The sequence below is a fragment of the Rhinoderma darwinii genome, chromosome 11 (assembly GCF_050947455.1).
Source record: "Rhinoderma darwinii isolate aRhiDar2 chromosome 11, aRhiDar2.hap1, whole genome shotgun sequence".
NCBI classification, from domain to species: Eukaryota; Metazoa; Chordata; class Amphibia; order Anura; family Rhinodermatidae; genus Rhinoderma; species Rhinoderma darwinii.
Genome location: NC_134697.1, coordinates 4,831,342 through 4,854,229, shown reverse-complemented (window position 1 = coordinate 4,854,229; position 22,888 = coordinate 4,831,342). Strand labels below are relative to the sequence as shown.

The 22,888-nt window shown below is 46.2% G+C and overlaps 1 protein-coding gene across 4 annotated transcripts in view; it reads left to right on the top strand.

Annotated features, from left to right (window-relative positions):
• Positions 1 to 22,888, top strand: part of VTI1A (vesicle transport through interaction with t-SNAREs 1A) — a 329,342-nt gene that overhangs the window by 51,285 nt on the left and 255,169 nt on the right. For all 4 annotated transcript variants that reach the window (XM_075842767.1, XM_075842768.1, XM_075842769.1 and 1 more), the window contains exon 4: positions 17,108 to 17,185. In XM_075842767.1, coding sequence (XP_075698882.1) covers positions 17,108 to 17,185 — 78 coding nt within the window. The remainder of the gene's footprint in view (positions 1 to 17,107; positions 17,186 to 22,888) is intronic.

Here is a 22,888-nt window from a genome sequence, read left to right as displayed (position 1 = left end):
ATAGGGGCAGTAATCTAGTAGTTATATACTACGAATCAAAAAGACAGCCGTGTGTTTGGGACTAGGAATAAGTGGGAAGCCATGCTGGGGACTTGGAATAAAATGGAGCCATGATAGGGACAAGGAATGACGGGTTCGTTGCTGGGGACTAAGAATCAGAGAGGAGCCATGCAGGGGAGTAAGAATGAGAGGGGAGCTTTGTTAGGGACTAGGAATGAGAGGGGATTTTTTGCTGAGCACTAGGAATGAGAGGGGATCCATCCTGGGGACTTGGAATGAGAAAGGAGCCATGTTGGGAACTATGAATGAAAGGGCTGTTTCTTTGTATGCTGTACATGTTTGCTGACTACATTACATACTTTGACCTGCATTCTGTGTCATTTTTTTCTTTGAGACATACTCCAGGAAGGTAAAGTCTTTGAAGGATTTAGTTGGCCTTTTGAACAGTGAAGGGTTACTGTAACATTTCTAAACTTTATACATTTCCTCTACTACTATAACTTTTTTTTCCCCATCATTATTGTTTTGCGGTATTTTTGTTTCACATTAGCAATAAAATCCGTCCCGTCCCCCCCTCTGCAGTTAATTAACAATAAGGATTGGATGTCGGCCCTCGCTTTTTGAGAGTAATTCAAGCTTTTGAGCGAGATCATTGAAACTCAATTAAATGGCAAGACATTTCTTCAGAGCGGGGTTAACAAGTTAATTACATTTTAATCAGAGAAATATTGGGCACCTGCCCCGTCCTTATCGCACAAGTTATCAGCACCTGAGTTACTGTACAGTCTGGAGTGCGTGCAGATTAATTAAAAAACAATAATAAAAAAAAAAACAATCCATGTGTTAACGAGCGCAATCAGTGAGATTCTTTGTTAAAAGTTAATACGCACTAATACGACCAGTTGAGATATCAGTTGTTATTGTTCGTGTGGCCACTGGGGGCAGCGCGTCATTGTGTGATGAACATTCTTTTACTTCACAGAAACTTGGAGCAATTTATCTCTGATTTCATTATCAGCAACCACAGAGTGCTCGGCTGGTTTATTTGTTTGTTTGCTTTTTGTGCAGTTTTTTGCAAGGTTTCATTTGCTTTTTTAGTTGTGGTGATTTGTGCTCTCAAACATTGTAAGGGAAGTTTCCTGCAATATGACAGATGGCGGCTGCTCCTAGTGATAAAAGAGATAAATCATCCGTTTAGGTTACCAGAAATTGGATATGACAAGCATAAAACTTTTTTTCTTGTTTGCTGGTATTTGTTCTATGAGTATAGAATGTAAATGATGACCATTGGGGGAATCTATTGTAGGGGTGGCCCTTGGGATCCCATAGACCATACTCTAAAAGCAATGGTAACATAAGTAGGTGGGGCAGAGATGGCGTCTACTCTGCCAATTGCACAATTCTATGATCACGGTATTAAAATGAATGCAAAATGTTATAGTGTATACACGCGCTGGAGTCCTTTCGCCCACTTCCTCCGCGCTGGAGTCCTTTCGCCCACTTCCTCCGCGCTGGAGTCCTTTCGCCCACTTCCTCCGCGCTGGAGTCCTTTCGCCCACTTCCTCCGCGCTGGAGTCCTTTCGCCCACTTCCTCCGCGCTGGAGTCCTTTCGCCCACTTCCTCCGCGCTGGAGTCCTTTCGCCCACTTCCTCCGCGCTGGAGTCCTTTCGCCCACTTCCTCCGCGCTGGAGTCCTTTCGCCCACTTCCTCCGCGCTGGAGTCCTTTCGCCCACTTCCTCCGCGCTGGAGTCCTTTCGCCCACTTCCTCCGCGCTGGAGTCCTTTCGCCCACTTCCTCCGCGCTGGAGTCCTTTCGCCCACTTCCTCCGCGCTGGAGTCCTTTCGCCCACTTCCTCCGCGCTGGAGTCCTTTCGCCCACTTCCTCCGCGCTGGAGTCCTTTCGCCCACTTCCTCCGCGCTGGAGTCCTTTCGCCCACTTCCTCCGCGCTGGAGTCCTTTCGCCCACTTCCTCCGCGCTGGAGTCCTTTTTACCCCACTTCCGCCGCGCTGGAGTCCTTTTTACCCCACTTCCGCCGCGCTGGAGTCCTTTTTACCCCACTTCCGCCGCGCTGGAGTCCTTTTTACCCCACTTCCGCCGCGCTGGAGTCCTTTTTACCCCACTTCCGCCGCGCTGGAGTCCTTTTTACCCCACTTCCGCCGCGCTGGAGTCCTTTTTACCCCACTTCCGCCGCGCTGGAGTCCTTTTTACCCCACTTCCGCCGCGCTGGAGTCCTTTTTACCCCACTTCCGCCGCGCTGGAGTCCTTTTTACCCCACTTCCGCCGCGCTGGAGTCCTTTTTACCCCACTTCCGCCGCGCTGGAGTCCTTTTTACCCCACTTCCGCCGCGCTGGAGTCCTTTTTACCCCACTTCCTCCGCGCTGGAGTCCTTTCGCCCACTTCCTCCGCGCTGGAGTCCTTTCGCCCACTTCCTCCGCGCTGGAGTCCTTTCGCCCACTTCCTCCGCGCTGGAGTCCTTTCGCCCACTTCCTCCGCGCTGGAGTCCTTTCGCCCACTTCCTCCGCGCTGGAGTCCTTTCGCCCACTTCCTCCGCGCTGGAGTCCTTTCGCCCACTTCCTCCGCGCTGGAGTCCTTTCGCCCACTTCCTCCGCGCTGGAGTCCTTTCGCCCACTTCCTCCGCGCTGGAGTCCTTTCGCCCACTTCCTCCGCGCTGGAGTCCTTTCGCCCACTTCCTCCGCGCTGGAGTCCTTTCGCCCACTTCCTCCGCGCTGGAGTCCTTTCGCCCACTTCCTCCGCGCTGGAGTCCTTTCGCCCACTTCCTCCGCGCTGGAGTCCTTTCGCCCACTTCCTCCGCGCTGGAGTCCTTTCGCCCACTTCCTCCGCGCTGGAGTCCTTTCGCCCACTTCCTCCGCGCTGGAGTCCTTTCGCCCACTTCCTCCGCGCTGGAGTCCTTTTTACCCCACTTCCGCCGCGCTGGAGTCCTTTTTACCCCACTTCCGCCGCGCTGGAGTCCTTTTTACCCCACTTCCGCCGCGCTGGAGTCCTTTTTACCCCACTTCCGCCGCGCTGGAGTCCTTTTTACCCCACTTCCGCCGCGCTGGAGTCCTTTTTACCCCACTTCCGCCGCGCTGGAGTCCTTTTTACCCCACTTCCGCCGCGCTGGAGTCCTTTTTACCCCACTTCCGCCGCGCTGGAGTCCTTTTTACCCCACTTCCGCCGCGCTGGAGTCCTTTTTACCCCACTTCCGCCGCGCTGGAGTCCTTTTTACCCCACTTCCGCCGCGCTGGAGTCCTTTTTACCCCACTTCCTCCGCGCTGGAGTCCTTTCGCCCACTTCCTCCGCGCTGGAGTCCTTTCGCCCACTTCCTCCGCGCTGGAGTCCTTTCGCCCACTTCCTCCGCGCTGGAGTCCTTTCGCCCACTTCCTCCGCGCTGGAGTCCTTTCGCCCACTTCCTCCGCGCTGGAGTCCTTTCGCCCACTTCCTCCGCGCTGGAGTCCTTTCGCCCACTTCCTCCGCGCTGGAGTCCTTTCGCCCACTTCCTCCGCGCTGGAGTCCTTTCGCCCACTTCCTCCGCGCTGGAGTCCTTTCGCCCACTTCCTCCGCGCTGGAGTCCTTTCGCCCACTTCCTCCGCGCTGGAGTCCTTTCGCCCACTTCCTCCGCGCTGGAGTCCTTTCGCCCACTTCCTCCGCGCTGGAGTCCTTTCGCCCACTTCCGCCGCGCTGGAGTCCTTTCGCCCACTTCCGCCGCGCTGGAGTCCTTTTTACCCCACTTCCGCCGCGCTGGAGTCCTTTTTACCCCACTTCCGCCGCGCTGGAGTCCTTTTTACCCCACTTCCGCCGCGCTGGAGTCCTTTTTACCCCACTTCCGCCGCGCTGGAGTCCTTTTTACCCCACTTCCGCCGCGCTGGAGTCCTTTTTACCCCACTTCCGCCGCGCTGGAGTCCTTTTTACCCCACTTCCGCCGCGCTGGAGTCCTTTTTACCCCACTTCCGCCGCGCTGGAGTCCTTTTTACCCCACTTCCGCCGCGCTGGAGTCCTTTTTACCCCACTTCCGCCGCGCTGGAGTCCTTTTTACCCCACTTCCGCCGCGCTGGAGTCCTTTTTACCCCACTTCCGCCGCGCTGGAGTCCTTTTTACCCCACTTCCGCCGCGCTGGAGTCCTTTTTACCCCACTTCCGCCGCGCTGGAGTCCTTTTTACCCCACTTCCGCCGCGCTGGAGTCCTTTTTACCCCACTTCCGCCGCGCTGGAGTCCTTTTTACCCCACTTCCGCCGCGCTGGAGTCCTTTTTACCCCACTTCCGCCGCGCTGGAGTCCTTTTTACCCCACTTCCGCCGCGCTGGAGTCCTTTTTACCCCACTTCCGCCGCGCTGGAGTCCTTTTTACCCCACTTCCGCCGCGCTGGAGTCCTTTTTACCCCACTTCCGCCGCGCTGGAGTCCTTTTTACCCCACTTCCGCCGCGCTGGAGTCCTTTTTACCCCACTTCCGCCGCGCTGGAGTCCTTTTTACCCCACTTCCGCCGCGCTGGAGTCCTTTTTACCCCACTTCCGCCGCGCTGGAGTCCTTTTTACCCCACTTCCGCCGCGCTGGAGTCCTTTTTACCCCACTTCCGCCGCGCTGGAGTCCTTTTTACCCCACTTCCGCCGCGCTGGAGTCCTTTTTACCCCACTTCCGCCGCGCTGGAGTCCTTTTTACCCCACTTCCGCCGCGCTGGAGTCCTTTTTACCCCACTTCCGCCGCGCTGGAGTCCTTTTTACCCCACTTCCGCCGCGCTGGAGTCCTTTTTACCCCACTTCCGCCGCGCTGGAGTCCTTTTTACCCCACTTCCGCCGCGCTGGAGTCCTTTTTACCCCACTTCCGCCGCGCTGGAGTCCTTTTTACCCCACTTCCGCCGCGCTGGAGTCCTTTTTACCCCACTTCCGCCGCGCTGGAGTCCTTTTTACCCCACTTCCGCCGCGCTGGAGTCCTTTTTACCCCACTTCCGCCGCGCTGGAGTCCTTTTTACCCCACTTCCGCCGCGCTGGAGTCCTTTTTACCCCACTTCCGCCGCGCTGGAGTCCTTTTTACCCCACTTCCGCCGCGCTGGAGTCCTTTTTACCCCACTTCCGCCGCGCTGGAGTCCTTTTTACCCCACTTCCGCCGCGCTGGAGTCCTTTTTACCCCACTTCCGCCGCGCTGGAGTCCTTTTTACCCCACTTCCGCCGCGCTGGAGTCCTTTTTACCCCACTTCCGCCGCGCTGGAGTCCTTTTTACCCCACTTCCGCCGCGCTGGAGTCCTTTTTACCCCACTTCCGCCGCGCTGGAGTCCTTTTTACCCCACTTCCGCCGCGCTGGAGTCCTTTTTACCCCACTTCCGCCGCGCTGGAGTCCTTTTTACCCCACTTCCGCCGCGCTGGAGTCCTTTTTACCCCACTTCCGCCGCGCTGGAGTCCTTTTTACCCCACTTCCGCCGCGCTGGAGTCCTTTTTACCCCACTTCCGCCGCGCTGGAGTCCTTTTTACCCCACTTCCGCCGCGCTGGAGTCCTTTTTACCCCACTTCCGCCGCGCTGGAGTCCTTTTTACCCCACTTCCGCCGCGCTGGAGTCCTTTCGCCCACTTCCGCCGCGCTGGAGTCCTTTTTACCCCACTTCCGCCGCGCTGGAGTCCTTTTTTACCCCACTTCCTCCGCGCTGGAGTCCTTTCGCCCACTTCCGCCGCGCTGGAGTCCTTTCGCCCACTTCCGCCGCGCTGGAGTCCTTTTTACCCCACTTCCGCCGCGCTGGAGTACTTCCCACTTAGTTCCAAGTTCGGCACAATGGGGAAAATGTATCAACCAGGTTGCTCCTTTTTTCTGACTACAGTTGTGCCTCAAGTTTGGTGCAATTTGTATTTGCCGTATTTATGTAGAACGTGAAAAAGAACAGTGATTCGCAAGAAACTTTGGCCAAGTTGGGTGTAAGCTTAAAATGTGGGCGCAGTTATGGCGAGTCGGCGTTTAGCTGCATTTATGAAAGTTTAAGGTTCGTTTCTGTTGCAAAAAAGTTTTGCGCAAATTATAACCTCACTTATTTCGTTTAAACTGAGACCGTCACGTATGACAGCGTTCTGGTGCAGTTTGGTACCTCTACCGATGTGGTAAGTTATATACTGCTCTGCGCCAAATTAATAATTCACTCCAAATTAAACCCCGGCACAAAATTATCAGGTTTTAAAAAAGAGAAAAATAGTCAATTTACCCTAAAAAGTTTTTGCGTGTTTTTTTTTTTTTTTTTTTTTTTGCTGCTTCTCTCCTGGTCCTGGTGAACCTCCGCATTGTGTGGGGGCTCCGCAGTCTCATTACTGGTCCTGGTGAACCTCCGCATTGTGTGGGGGCTCCGCAGTCTCATTACTGGTCCTGGTGAACCTCCGCATTGTGTGGGGGCTCCGCAGTCTCATTACTGGTCCTGGTGAACCTCCGCATTGTGTGGGGGCTCCGCAGTCTCATTACTGGTCCTGGTGAAGCTCAGCATTGTGTGGGGGCTCCGCAGTCTCATTACTGGTCCTGGTGAAGCTCAGCATTGTGTGGGGGCTCCGCAGTCTCATTACTGGTCCTGGTGAAGCTCAGCATTGTGTGGGGGCTCCGCAGTCTCATTACTGGTCCTGGTGAAGCTCTGCATTGTGTGGGGGCTCCGCAGTCTCATTACTGGTCCTGGTGAACCTCCGCATTGTGTGGGGGCTCCGCAGTCTCATTACTGGTCCTGGTGAAGCTCAGCATTGTGTGGGGGCTCCGCAGTCTCATTACTGGTCCTGGTGAAGCTCAGCATTGTGTGGGGGCTCCGCAGTCTCATTACTGGTCCTGGTGAAGCTCAGCATTGTGTGGGGGCTCCGCAGTCTCATTACTGGTCCTGGTGAAGCTCAGCATTGTGTGGGGGCTCCGCAGTCTCATTACTGGTCCTGGTGAAGCTCAGCATTGTGTGGGGGCTCCGCAGTCTCATTACTGGTCATGGTGAAGCTCAGCATTGTGTGGGGGCTCCGCAGTCTCATTACTGGTCCTGGTGAAGCTCAGCATTGTGTGGGGGCTCCGCAGTCTCATTACTGGTCCTGGTGAAGCTCTGCATTGTGTGGGGGCTCCGCAGTCTCATTACTGGTCATGGTGAAGCTCTGCATTGTGTTGGGGCTCCGCAGTCTCATTACTGGTCCTGGTGAAGCTCCGCATTGTGTGGGGGCTCCGCAGTCTCATTACTGGTCATGGTGAAGCTCTGCATTGTGTGGGGGCTCCGCAGTCTCATTACTGGTCCTGGTGAAGCTCTGCATTGTGTGGGGGCTCCGCAGTCTCATTACTGGTCATGGTGAAGCTCTGCATTGTGTGGGGGCTCCGCAGTCTCATTACTGGTCCTGGTGAAGCTCCGCATTGTGTGGGGGCTCCGCAGTCTCATTACTGGTCATGGTGAAGCTCTGCATTGTGTGGGGGCTCCGCAGTCTCATTACTGGTCCTGGTGAAGCTCTGCATTGTGTGGGGGCTCCGCAGTCTCATTACTGGTCATGGTGAAGCTCAGCATTGTGTGGGGGCTCCGCAGTCTCATTACTGGTCATGGTGAAGCTCAGCATTGTGTGGGGGCTCCGCAGTCTCATTACTGGTCATGGTGAAGCTCTGCATTGTGTGGGGGCTCCGCAGTCTCATTACTGGTCCTGGTGAAGCTCCGCATTGTGTGGGGGCTCCGCAGTCTCATTACTGGTCATGGTGAAGCTCTGCATTGTGTGGGGGCTCCGCAGTCTCATTACTGGTCCTGGTGAAGCTCTGCATTGTGTGGGGGCTCCGCAGTCTCATTACTGGTCATGGTGAAGCTCAGCATTGTGTGGGGGCTCCGCAGTCTCAGGGTGCCGTCACCCCCGGCTCACACCTCCCCTTTTACCACCTACTCTCCTATGAATAAAAATGAAAACAAAGTCTTAACAAGGAGCTGAAAACTTTTCCCCCCTCCATCCTTTACATGTGACACAATCTTAGTGGGGGGGAGAAAGTCGGCTGGAGAAGCTCTTAAAGCCATATAGAGAAATGCCTGGAATTACAAGCCTCCCCCCCGGCTTCAGAAACACACACAAAGCTCCAGTCGACAGCGAAAACTGACAACTAGGACTAAAAATGTTGACAATTTTTTGATTTGCGGCCCCGGCTTATGTATGGGAGACATTAACTATTTATAAAATGCATTATGAATCGAGCGCCTTCGAGCCGCAGCGGCTTCTGTGACATTTTCTTTCCAGCAGAAATCATCAGCCTTGCGTTTTGGTTTAGGTACAAATTTATACACAGCTGATAGTTATGAAGTGAGATCTTCGGGATCCGCACCCCCCTCATCCCCCGCTGCCCCCTCATCCCCCCGCTGCCCCCTCATCCTCCCGCTGCCCCCTCATCCTCCCGCTGCCCCCTCATCCTCCCGCTGCCCCCTCATCCTCCCGCTGCCCCCTCCTACACCGTTTCTCTTAATTATCCACGTTAGATGGGTTGTTTGGGCTGTCACGGAGTTTGATTAGAAAATTGAGCAGGTTGGAGTCTCGTAGGATCCACACAAGAAAGTTCTACCTGTAGAACGGGAGATGATGGGAGTGATTGCTGCTTTATTCTTTACATTGACATGTACAGTCGTTTTGACCTTGTGCTCTCCAGTTAAATACTGTTGGTGTCTATAGGTGGCAGCTCGCGGTATATCGTGCGGACGAGCTTCATGATTTATAGGTATTTAGGACAAAACCCCATATAGGTCGCCAGCAATGTGGGATCAGATGCGTAATGTGTCCGCATGTTCATGACTTCAGATTACTGACAATTATCTGGAATGTAGTGACGCGTTTCTGAATATTTCATGGAAATTGCATTTTGGTGTTGGACTAAATGTTTGTGTGTGTGTATATAGTATGTAGTGTGTGTGTGTATAATGTGTGTGTGTGTGTTATGTAATATATAGTGTGTGTGTGTGTGTGTGTGTGTGTGTATATATGATATGTAGTGTGTGTGTGTGTGTTTATGATATATAATGTGTGTGTTATGTAACATATAAAGAGTGTGTATATGATAGATAATGTGTGTGTGTGTATATGATATATAGTGTGTGTGTGTGTGTGTGTGTGTATATGGTGTGTGTGTGTGTGTGTATATGATATATAATGTGTGTGTGTATATGATATATAAGTGTGTGTGTATATTATATATAATGTGTGTGTGTGTGTGTGTGTGTGTGTATATGATATATAGTGTGTGTGTGTATATGATATATAGTGTGTGTGTGTATATTATATATAATGTGTGTGTGTATATTATATATAATGTGTGTGTGTGTGTATGTATATTATATATAATGTGTGTGTGTGTATATTATATATAATGTGTGTGTGTGTGTGTATATTATATATAGTGTGTGTGTGTATTATATATAGTGTGTGTGTGTGTGTATTATATATAATGTGTGTGTGTGTGTATATTATATATAATGTGTGTGTGTGTGTGTGTATATTATATATAATGTGTGTGTATATGATGTATAGTGTGTGTTATGTAATATATAGTGTGTGTGTATTATATATAATGTGTGTGTGTGTGTATATTATATATAATGTGTGTGTGTGTGTGTGTGTGTGTGTGTGTGTGTGTGTATTTGATATGAGTGTGTTATGTAATATATAATGTGTGTGTGTGTATGTGTGTGTATTTGATATGTGTGTGTTATGTAATATTTAATGTGTGTGTGTATTTGATATGTGTGTGTTATGTAATATATAATGTGTGCATATGTATATAATACATGTGTGTGTATGTTATATAATGTTTGTGTATACACTAAATGGTCAAAAGTATTGGGACACCTCCACATTACGTCTACAGCAGTTTTTAATATGGAGTTCATTCCCCTTTGCAGTAAAACATCTTCCACCCTTCTTTGAGGCTTTCTATAAGATTTTGGGGTCTGAGTGAATCTTTGCCCCTTCATCCAGAAGATAAATTTGTGATGTCAGACAATGATGTTGGGGGAGGGGGCCGTGCTCATAATCTCAGTTCTAGTTCATCCCAAAGGTGTTGGATGGGGTTGAGGTCAGGACTCTGTGCGGTCGGTCAAGTTCTTCCACCCCAAACTCAACCAACCAACCAACCAACCAACCAACCATGTCTTTATGGACCTTCTGCACAAAGTTGGAAGCTATAATTGTCCAAAATGTCTTGTATCCTGAAGAATTAAGATTTCCCTTCACGGGAACTAAGAGGTCGAACCCAGAAAAACACCCGCATTACCCCTCCTCCACCAAACTGTACAGCGGGCACAATGCAGTCAGGCAGGTAACGTTCTCCTGGCATCACCAAACCCAGACCCATCGTCAGATGCCGGATGTTATACACCGGGGGGATGGGGGAAACACCGGAATATAATGATTAAGGGGGGGGGGGGATTATTTTCTCCCTATCTATTCTATCCGTCCCATCTATCCGTCCCATCTATCCGTCCCATCTATCCGTCCCATCTATCCGTCCCATCTATCCGTCCCATCTATCCGTCCCATCTATCCGTCCCATCTATCCGTCCCATCTATCTATCTCATATCTATCTATCTCATATCTATCTATCTCATATCTATCTATCTCATATCTATCTATCTCATATCTATCTATCTATCTCATATCTATCTATATCTATCTCATATCTATCTCATATCTATCTATCTATCTATCTATCTATCTATCTATCTATCTATCTATCTATCTATCTATCTATCTATCTAATATCTATCTATCTATCTATCTATCTATCTATCTATCTATCTATCTATCTATCTATCTATCTAATATCTATCTATCTATCTATCATCTATCTCATATCTATCTCTCTCATATCTATCTATCTATCTATCTATCTATCTATCTATCTATCTATCTATCTATCTATCTATCTATCTATCTATCTATCTATCTATCTATCTATCTATCTATCTCATATCTATCTATCTATCTCATATCTATCTATCTATCTATCTCATATCTATCTATCTATCTCATATCTATCTATCTCTCATATCTATCTATCTCATATCTATCTATCTATCTATCTCATATCTATCTATCTATCTATCTATCTATCTATCTATCTATCTATCTATCTATCTTTTCATCCAATTAGATAACCTAGATAATGCAGTTATTTTGCATGGTTCTGTCCAAGATCAGGTTAATATTGACAAAAACAAAAAACTATAAAAGTTCCCGGAGAAAACCAGCTTGCCCTAGGTAGTAATGATTGAGTATCAAGAGTCCGAAATATTTATTCATTAATAAATATTTCTATACTCCATCATTGCTGCCTAGGGTGTGCTGGTTTTGTCCGGGAACTTTTTATATATCTGATACACCGTAGAGTCCCATTATTATGACCACCTTTGACGTTGGCGGCACGTAGCCCATGAAGTGATGTGTCGTGGCTCGGTGTGTATATAAGGGGTGCGGTCGGATTGTCCGATCACATATCACTCGTTGTTGCCCTGGGTCAAAGGGGCAATTTATCAGAGTTGCAAAAAGTGATGATTATTGGCTTTCGGGCCAGGGTGTCGGTATTTCCCTACAGCGCAGTTTGTGAACTGTTCGCGTGCTGCTGTGGTGACAGTGTATCGTGAGTGGAGAGATGGCGCTATTGGGACTAACCGAATTGGAAACTGCGGAGCACCACGCGCCATTGATGTGAGAGGTGAACGTCGGCTACGAAGGTGCGCGAGGGCCGAACGACACGCTACATGGAGCAGCTCACCGTGAAAATCAACCAGGGGGCGACCAGACGTGTCTAATACAACAGCGAGCCCGACTGCGTATGGGGCTCCGGAGCCGACGGACGGTCACCGCTCCTATGTAACAAAGGGGCAGCGGAAAAAAAGGCTTCAATGTGCACGGCAGTATCGGAATTGGACCCCTGATGATTGGTAAAGGGTCGTCTTCTCCGATGAGTCACGTTTTCTGCTCTATAGAACGGATGGACGTCGGCGCGTCAGGCGAGAAACATCAGAGAACAAAACTCCCGGCAGCCATCGCTGGAGGAACACGAGCCGGTGGCGGCAGCGTTATGATCTGGGGGATATTTCCCTGGCATTCTCTGAGCCACTCATCCATGTGGACGGCTCTGAACCAGTTTTGGGTATGAATCCATCGTTGCAGGTCACGTCCCCACCCCATACATGCTGATTGTCTTCCCTACATGCTGATTGTCTTCCCTGGGGCAGATGGAAACTTCCAGCAATACAATGCGACATGTCACACGGCTAGAAATGTCTGACAGTGGCTGGAAGAGAACGACCAAGACTTCCAAGTACTTCCCTGGTCCCCTGATTCTCCAGACTTGTCCCCAATTGAGCATCTGTGGGACCTCGATGGTCTTGTTCTCTCTATGGACCCTCCCCCTCGCACCCTCCAGCAAATATGGGATGTTCTGCATTCAGCGCGGCGCCAGATGCCGGAGACCACCGACCAGCACCTTATTGATCACTCCCGGCTATTTGTAGCTCCAACGTATTCTACCACACTGTACAAAGATTGTAAGTTCTCACCTCGGTCCCTGCTGCCATTGAGATGTGGAATCTAATCTTCCTCCCTACAGCAGCGTCACACGTAGTTATCCGTGACTGGAAAATCCAGCAGTTCATTCATTGACATTTGGCGACATTTTTGATCGCACATTCAATCATAGCGACATATGTGTATTGTACGTGTAATAGAAGAGACATGCACCACTACGGATGAGGAGGATTTCTATGAGGGCGCCGGGAGGTTTGGTCACCTATAGGTTATTTATTGTTGATCTCCATGTATCTAGGCTGACTATATATATTATGATTCTAGAGAGAAATTAACCTGTAACATTCTATATTATTCCATGTCCAGACACTACAATACACACACACACACACACACACACACACACACACACACACATGCTATAATACATGCATACACTATAATACACACACACGCTATACATGTCCACACACTATATAATACGTGTACACACACACACACACACACACACACACACACGGTATAATACATGTATACACTATAATACACACACACACGCTATACATGTCCACACACTATATAATACGTGTACACACACACACACACACACACACACACACACACACACACACTATACATGTCCACACACTATATAAAACGTGTCCGCACTATACATACACACACTATACATGTCCACACATACACTATAATACACACACACACACGCTATACATGTCCACATACTATATAATACGTGTACACACACACACACCCACACACACACACTATACATGTCCACACACTATATAAAACGTGTCCGCACTATACATACACACACTATACATGTCCACACACTATATATATGCGCACTCGCTATAATACACGCGCATTCGCTATAATGCATGCACACGCTATACATACATACATACATACATACATACATACATACATACATACATACGTGTGTGTGTGTGTATATATATATATATATATCAGCCTCCTCCTATACATGCAGTACATAGTTAGAGGAGGAAAAAACTTTCCATTTATTAATCCGGGATAACTCCTCCTGTCAGTGTACGGCAGTAGGTGAGGAGCTGATACTTTTACATTTGACGCCCTTTTAATTCCCGGCTCCTAATTTCCGCCCCATGAGACGAGACCTTTCAGGCCATATTAGAAGTTGCAGCGATTCTGTATGAAGGTAGCGTTCATTTCTGCAGCAGAGCTATTATCTTTATTGTGGAGCCTGAACACTCTGACTGATTACCTTTTATTGACCTGGGACTGCCGCTATAATTTCTCCTTTCCCTTTGATGTTTGAGAAACAGAAAAAAATGAAATGGAGTCCTATAATTGAGTGGTCTCTGCCAATTTGTTAGCTTTTTGGTGAAAAGGCAGAAAACAAAAACAATCTCCATATGATATTCTTGCGCGCTGCCGAGTGGTTTAGTCTCCCATAGTGATGAAATGAATAATTAAAGACGCCTCTGATTCTGGTGCCTGTTTAAAGGGTTTTATATCCTTTAATATTCGGCTCTGGCGCAGTTAGTGGGAAATGGGCTGCAGGAGATGCCGCTTTAAAAAACCGCGCCATTGTCCCTTTAAATTAGTTGTGCAGGAATGTCCGGTGCACACGTATGTACGAAGAGCAAAAGGAAGGAGCCTGCGAAGAAACCGGAAAAAGGAGCCGCAATCCTGGAAGAAGTCAAGATTTATATACAAAATATTCTGTCATTTACATTTCTTATGTTCGTTAATCCAGAGCCAGTTTTTGGGCTCGTTAAAGTGGAAACGTATCAATTTTATATTCTAAATAACTGATTTCATGAACAGATTGTTATAATAACTCAGAGTACAGATAATGTAGTAGTGTTACCTGCAGTCCTATGTAACACCACAGATAACACAGTGATAACGCTCTGAGTACAGATAATGTAGTAGATGTTACCTGCAGTCCTATGTAACATCACAGATAACACAGTGATAACTCTCTGAGTACAGATTATGTAGATGTTACCTGCAGTCCTATGTAACACCACAGATAACACAGTGATAACTCTCTGAGTACAGATAATGTAGTAGTGTTACCTGCAGTCCTATGTCACACCACAGATAACACAGTGATAACTCTCGGAGTACAGATAATGTAGCAGATGTTTCCTGCAGTCCTATGTAACACCACAGATAACACAGTGATAACTCTCTGAGTACAGATAATGTAGTAGATGTTACCTGCAGTCCTATGTAACACCACAGATAACACAAAGTGATAACTCTCTGAGTACAGATAATGTAGTAGTGTTACCTGCAGTCCTATGTAACACCACACATAACACAGTGATAACTCTCTGAGTACAGATAATGTAGTAGATGTTACCTGCAGTCCTATGTAACACCACAGATAACACAGTGATAACGCTCTGATTACATATAATGTAGTAGACGTTACCTGCAGTCCTATGTAACACCACAGATAACAGTGATAACTCTCTGAGTACAGATAATGTAGTAGTGTTACCTGCAGTCCCATGTAACAGCACAGATAACACAGTGATAACTCTCTGACTACAGATAATGTAGTAGATGTTACCTGCAGTCCTATGTAACAATATATTAACACGCTGATGCTTGGTGGATAACACATATATAAAGTCCTCCGTTATTAATATGTCTGCTTCTTGTCAGTGAATTAAATCATTCATAGTTTAGTTCCGGAGGATGCAAATTTGTCCTGGTTGTGGGATGATCACTCATGGCTCATTATAGGAGAGATCTCTAATAACTGTGCTGTACTTGTAATGAGTCGAGCACCTATGTGATCATAACCCGACCGTGATTTCTATCCTCTGTAAGGACACATTTAAGTTTTCTATTCACTGGCAGCTTGCAGAGATCTTGAAAATGGCGGCCAATTGAAACAAAGTGTATCAGAACTTTATATTTCACAATGCTGACGTTTTATTTGCTGAATTTGGAATGTCCCTATTTGAGGCACCGTCGGGTATTTTGGGGGGGCCTCCCCCTGGACAGGACCGCTTTGTGTTAGCCGGCTGGGCTCAGGGGGTTACAGCGACACGATCTGACACTCTGTAAGAGTTGGGGAACAGTGATTGTGTCCTGATTGTGGCACTCGTGGCAGTTACTTCTGTTATTTTCTGACTCGAGGGGAACAAAGTTGCAGGATTTGAATCATGTAAAAGTCGCAGGATGCCATCTGACCTGTTCCGATCCCCGTCTCCGACACATCTCCCTTATATCCGGATGTTTGTACATGGCGGGCTGTATCCCCTTCCCCTCCGTCTGTGGAGAGCGGCAGCGACAGCTCGTCACGTCCCACGTGGTCTCTCTTTCCCGCCGCCTGTTAATCTTCAAGAATAAAATAAAGAAAGGAGTAATTACTGGGATATTGCAGCTCCGTCTTTCTATTTAACGTGATTACAGACGGGGGAGAGATAAAAACACTGTTCTCTAATTTCCCATTTTGTAAGATCTTGGCCAGCGACGGCTCAGCCCCCACTATGTGATTGTACGGGGTGCAGACATCACACCGCCGCTCACATACAACCCCCGCCTTAATGTTGTGTAGGTAAATGTTGTATGAAACCTGATCACACCGGGGACCATATTGGATGTGTCGTTCACCGTCCTCATACATTGGGTTGTAAGAATCCACCAGGAGGTAGTGACGTCTGTGAGGCATGAGGCACACGTTGTGTTCACCTATATCACCTGGTAGTCCTAGGTATTAGCCGTACGTCGTGACCCGTACCTCTGCCGCTAACTTGCTTTAGGCTGGATTCACACTTGCAGTTTTTGGTGCAGTTTTTGGAGCCAAAAGGAAGGGGAAGTGTTCAGAAAGGGCTGATCCGCTTCCTCCGTGTTGGATTAATTTTGTCTGAAAAACTGCATCAAAAACGCCAATGGAAAACTGCGTGTGTGATTCTTGTTCTCCAGTCACTACCAAAGCTGCATTCTCCATAATCATTGTTGACTCTCCGGCTGCGCGTCTTTCCATCTCCCGGCAACCCCTGCTTGTTCAGAGCATGTTCCACTGTACTGCATTGTGGTAGATGTATCAATACAATGATTTTTGGATTAAGCAGAATGTTTGTCTTGGTAGAATGAGGATGTGTCTGCCAGGCAAGTGGCAGCCGGTGGAATTGTAAATGCAGCTCTCGCTGTGACCAGAGTATAAGACAAGTTTCTGGAAAGTTATTTTATGTTATGTGGTTGATGTAAAATATTGTTATGATGTGGAGTGTGGCTTTACAGTAAGGCCGGTTGGCCGCTCCTAGCGCGGGGCCGGCTGGACGGAGCAGCGTTCCTTTGTGTGGCGTGAGGTTAATATTCCATGGGAAGCTGTTAAGCAGGAGCCGGCGCTTTGAACAATCTCACCAACAACAGTTGCATGGCTGGCAGGCATACCTTTTGAATTGTACGGCCTTCTGTAGCACCAAATCGTCCCGCTGTTTTTGGCCGCACATGAATCAGGCCTTTCCTAACAGGCACCATCTCTCAGATTGTACCAGATAGGCCTCCATTAGGGGGCCCTCCAGGGTCGGAAACACCCTGCTCCTCTTCACATTTAATTCCAAGATTTATTTTCCTAACACTTTTTTTTTTTCTTTTGTTTTGTTTTGCAGAAAAGGTCACGGATCGCCTACAGTGACGAAGTGCGAAACGAGCTTCTAGGGGACGATGGAAACTCCTCAGAGAGCCAGGTAGGAGCTAATCTAAAAGACCTAGCGGGCGACAACAGGGGGAGGAAGGTCTTGCATACGGGATAATCTGACCGTATTAGCAGCAACTCATGTGGAAGTGATGTTATTTAATGCAAAGCTGAGATTTTCATCAACTTCAAAACCCCTTGTGTGGAGATCCTGCCGTTAACCCTTCAGCGCCCGAGCTCATTACGGCAGCGCCGGCCACCCCCCCCCCCCCCCCCCCAATCTGTTCTGCCTATGTTAGAGTTGCCACCTAGGACACGGTTTGATGAAGAAGACCACAGCTTCGTCCCACGTATATCTAAAAAAAGAAGATCTAATAACCCCCGAATGCACTTTGATATCATAATTAAATCAACACCAGCCGACGCCACCAACCGGTAGATTTTCTCAGATCAACAGGGGTCATCGTCACATTGAAGAGACTGCGCCAGGCTTTATTTTCATTTTTATTCTCCCCTCAATGCTCGGCTGCGTATTTTTAAAAATTTTTTTTTTTAATCCAAGCCTGAAATGTTTACATGTACATGTGCGCGCAGTGCCGTACAGCGATACCCCGAATGTCAAATTGCTGCACCCCCTTTTCCACACACAGACGCTTGTCGTTTTTTTTTTTTCTTTTCATTGTTCTATTGCACAAAATGTCTTTATTACCCTCCAAAATAGAAATAATAAATGTTAATTCTAAGAAAACATGAGATGCAGATCACTGAGCTCCTTCTTCTGGGTGCCCGGCAGATTTTATGTATTATTATTATCATATATAACCATGAAATTATTGGTATACAATATGAAGTTACCCGTCGCCCCGGCTGAGTATTAGACACTGTATAAATGTATTATATGTGGGTGAAGGATATTTTTTCGTTAATTATTACAAATTTTTTTTTCATCTGAACTTTGTGTTCATTTTATTATTATGATGGAGAATAGTCGTTCATTTCAGGCTTTTGTCGTGGTTTTCATTCCTCAGACGAGATGTCTTTTTATTTTAAATAGTAAATAAAACAAAAATTAAATTAAATTTTTATATTGCTTTTAAAACTTTAGTATTTTGTGTAAATCACTGTATTTACACACACACTATATATATATATATATATACACACACAAAAATTAGGAAATATATATGTGTGTGTGTGTATATATGATATATTTCTGCACACTGATTTTTGCCCATTTTTATATTTATATATTACAATTTTTCATTTATTTATTAAAAAACAAACAAAGAAGCTTTAGGTGCAGAAGGAGAAGCCATAATCCCAGTTATGGGTCCCGGAAATCTTTCTTGCAGAGATAAAGAGCATTAGTGGCATTGACAGGTTCCCCACATAACGACGGCTCCCGGAGTCCGGTCATACGGTTTTCATTGTACAGATCCTCTGTGTTCATATAATAATCCACGTCCCGGCTCTTGTCACTGCTCCTTGTTTACATAACATTCACCACGGAGAGCGCTCAGGAAATCCTTCAGGTTCTCGCTCGTATCTTTTGTATGTTTTATATATTTATATTTATCTGTATTTATATATTTTTTTTTTTTATGTCTTTTTTTTAAGTCCCCAACAAATCCTAAGCAGGTCACAAATGTGAAGAGGAGAAGAGCTCTGATAATTCTCTATTCATCTCTTATTGCATGTTTGTTACATTATGACCTTCTTACTGCAGTATTTCGCTACAATGTAATTTGTTTTGACATATAAAGATCATTCCAATGGTCAGAAACATCAGTGATATTCACGATCTTCATTATTACGACGACAAATGGGGGAAACCATCCTATGGTGACCGCGTCCGTACAGATTATAGATACGAGCGCTCACTACCTGTGTTATTATTATTACTATTATTTATTATTTATTTATTATTATTATTTATTATTTATTTATTATTATTATTATTATTATTTATTATTACTATTATTTATTATTTATTATTACTATTATTTATTATTATTATTACTATTATTTATTATTTATTATTATTATTATTATTACTATTATTTATTATTATTATTTATTATTACTATTATTTATTATTTATTATTACTATTATTTATTATTATTATTATTATTATTACTATTATTTATTATGAGCAGCTTTCGTTGCTGTGTTTTCCGTATAAATTGCAGCACCAATTACCAATAAATCAAAATAGTTACATCAATCCAATAATCTGGATATAATCCTTAATCCAAATCTTGTTTGGCTCCCCTCTGTACTGAATATAACCCCTGGTAGGATAACAATGATATTCGTTTATTACTTGTTAGCACTTCAGGTCATGATTTACTGACAACTGGATTATTCAGCAAAACCCCTTTCATTTTACACCAATGAGGGGTCTGGTAAATGCCGGATTATTAAATATTCTGGATCGGTGGACGCAATTTAGCTGTAAGGCCAGAGAACCACATAGAAGAACCGCTTAGATAAAATGCAAATAAGAATAGGCCGTTCTGGATTGTTGGATGCTGGATTAACGGAATATATATATAATGTGTTACAGAACTAGCAATTCCTAGTGTAATGTTTCGGTGTAACCTCCAATAATGCGCGTGGTTTCTGATGACGACGTGTACAGGGCACTAGCATTGGATATTCCGTACCCTAATCATCTGCCTATATGGAGACCAATCCTAATAATTATACTGGATAATGGGTCGCAATTCCCTAATCTAAAAGGCATAGATGCACCTCAGCCCTCTGTGAATGGTGCGGTGCAGCCGCCCATCACCCCATCGTCACGTGCCATCAATATGCCCTGCACTGTACTGTTTCAGAAGTTGGAGTGAATACAGAACATAAACCTATTGTTAATCATGTGTGATTGTAGCAGCCAGCGCGCTCACCCCGCGCGGCGCCCCCCGCCTCCGGCCAATTGTGTGCACGATGTGACCTCATAGATTTACATACATGTCATAACACATCAAGCACACGCTGCATCACCGCTAAATAGAAGCAGATTTCCTCTGGTAATGTTTACAGGACAGAGATGTCCGCCACCCGTATTATTTACGAAGAAGTGATAGGGTCACCCAGTCGTTTACCGCGCGTCTCTCGCTGCAGAACGCAACATGTTTACAGAAACCTCTGCCAGGTAAACGCATGTGCGGCAGATCCCAGCACGGCCCGGGAGGTCGCTGTAATCTTCAGCCGCTTCTTTATATGTCCTGAGAGCCGGATCCATGTGCCGGGATTTATATAGATACAGTCAGAGCGGCAGATTTATTATCCGTTATTTATTTAGCGCCTATCTATTGAAATGACCAAGAACTGAACTTTTGGTGAATTTAAAGGAACACTCCGGGCAAAACTGAGAGACTGTGTTATACCAAAGGGGGCGGAGCATGACACCGATTCAAAAGGCACGAAAAAGAAATCCCAGGGTCATGGCCTCCCGCAATGGGGCAGATTTACTATTCAACATGTACTGGCGTGACGTGCCGTGTGCCGCATTTATTAACTGCTTTACACCCTTTTTCCAACACCCTCGACAAGGGGGCGTGGCTTAGTGTCGAAAGGGGCACAGCTTAAAATATTACACGATGCGCAAAAAAACTGGAGTAAGCGAAGTCAACAAATAGGTGTTATAAAGATCAATTTGGCGCATTTTCTCACTGCCTGGTGTAAAGCTCCTTTTACACGGGCCAATTATCGGGAAAACTATCGTTCGTAGAACGCTTATTGCCAATAACTGCCCTGCAAACGCTCGTTCATCCGCTGATTGTATTATTTAAAAAAAAGTTTCAATATTCTGGTTGTCGGCAGCGCATCTTGGCGTGTAAACAGGAGACGTGCTGCCGACATCATGATAATGTATGCGGACGAGCGATCATACCCATCCATAGCTCCGGGAGACAGGAGCAAACGAGCGACGATCAAAGATGTCTGGTTGATCGGCGCTCGTTTACAGGGCCCAGGGTGGGATGTGTAAGAGGACCTTAAGTTTACGCTGTGTACATCTTATACAGTATTCGTAATTCTGCCCCGGTGTGTCCGTCCTGACCGGTGTGTCCGTCCTGACCGGTGTGTCCGTCCTGACCGGTGTGTCCGTCCTGACCGGTGTGTCCGTCCGGACCGGTGTGTTTCTGTAAAGAATAGACTGACCCAAACTTTTACTTCTATATAAGAGAACTGCATAAATAGCAATTCCATCATCTTCTCCCCCTGCGGACTTTGTCCTGTGACTTCTCTGTCAGTCCATCAGATACGCAGGGGGGGGGGGGATCTGCATCTGCTGCTCCATAAACCGGATACAGGCTGCCATAAACAGCACCTGGATCCTGCTTACCGGTACATATGACAACACTTGGTTACCGGCAACGCTCCTGATTTCCTATGACCTCTCTTCGGATCGCCGCAGGGTTATGTGTAACCGCCATCAGTAGCGAGTGCAGCCGGACTTCAAGACTGATTAAGGGTAAGCAATGGCGGACGTCGGACACCAGTTCAACGAATCACGACATCCGCCTGGATTAGTCGTCCGCGGGATGTCTGACCGCGTTACATTCTGCCAGCTGGAAGGGGCCGCCCGAACTACCAAAGTCAAAATCACATGTTTGATATTTTTATTTTATTTTTTACTCTCTGGTTCTTCTGTTGATCCTAGAAATGTTTGTCCCAGTTCTGTAGCCGTAGAATAATCCGGAGAGTCTTTACAGCAGAGAGATCTTTAGTTATTGTTCATGTAATAAACTGTTATATTGAAGCATCACCACCTTCATAATCCAGCAATAATCCCAACAGAAAAATCCATTCTATGTCCAAATAAACCGTATAAATTCTAGTCACCCGGGTGTGAAAATCCATCGTGTGCGACGTCTTGTGGTTTCTGCGAAAAAGCTCTGAAATGAGGTGCGGAGGAGCGTGGGGACCGGATTATATATCCTACAAGATTATTATTATATTATATTATAGCGCCGCAGCATTATACAGTATATACTACAGGGCGGTATCACTAGGTTATAGGGGATTATCACTAGATTATAGATTATGTTATAGGGGACCAGCACTTTATTATAGATTGTTATAGGGACCAGCACTTTATTATATATTTGTTATAGGGGACTATTACTATATTATGCATCATATGCTCCCCTATAATATATTCTATATTTATAGATTCTTCAATATGACATATCTCCATATTCTAGATTATATATTGTGGGGACCTCTATTTTATAGATAGTTTCGGGAATTGTTACTATATTCTAGCTAATATGTTCTAGGTAAGTGTTACTATAGATTATGGCATAGATTCAGACCTCTATATTCTAGATCATGTTATAGGGCAATATTATATGTTATATGGGATTAGATTGTTTCTTATATTATAGACTAGATGTTATGAGGAATACGACTATATTATAGATTGTTATAGGGAAGCATTACCCCACTATTATATAATGATACCCCCTATAATATGGTAATACTCCCTATAACATCTATTCTATACTCCACTATAACATGATCTACAATATACTGATAGGCACCTATACCATAATCTATAGTAATACGTACCTATAATATACCGATACTCCCATATAATAAGGTGACATTTCCCTATAGCATCATTTCAATTCTATCGCTACCACCCTGTAATCTATAATCTATAATATAGAGATACCCCACTAATCTATAATAATCCTCCTTATAATAAGGTATCTCTGTGTTATAGATTATAGATTACAGGGT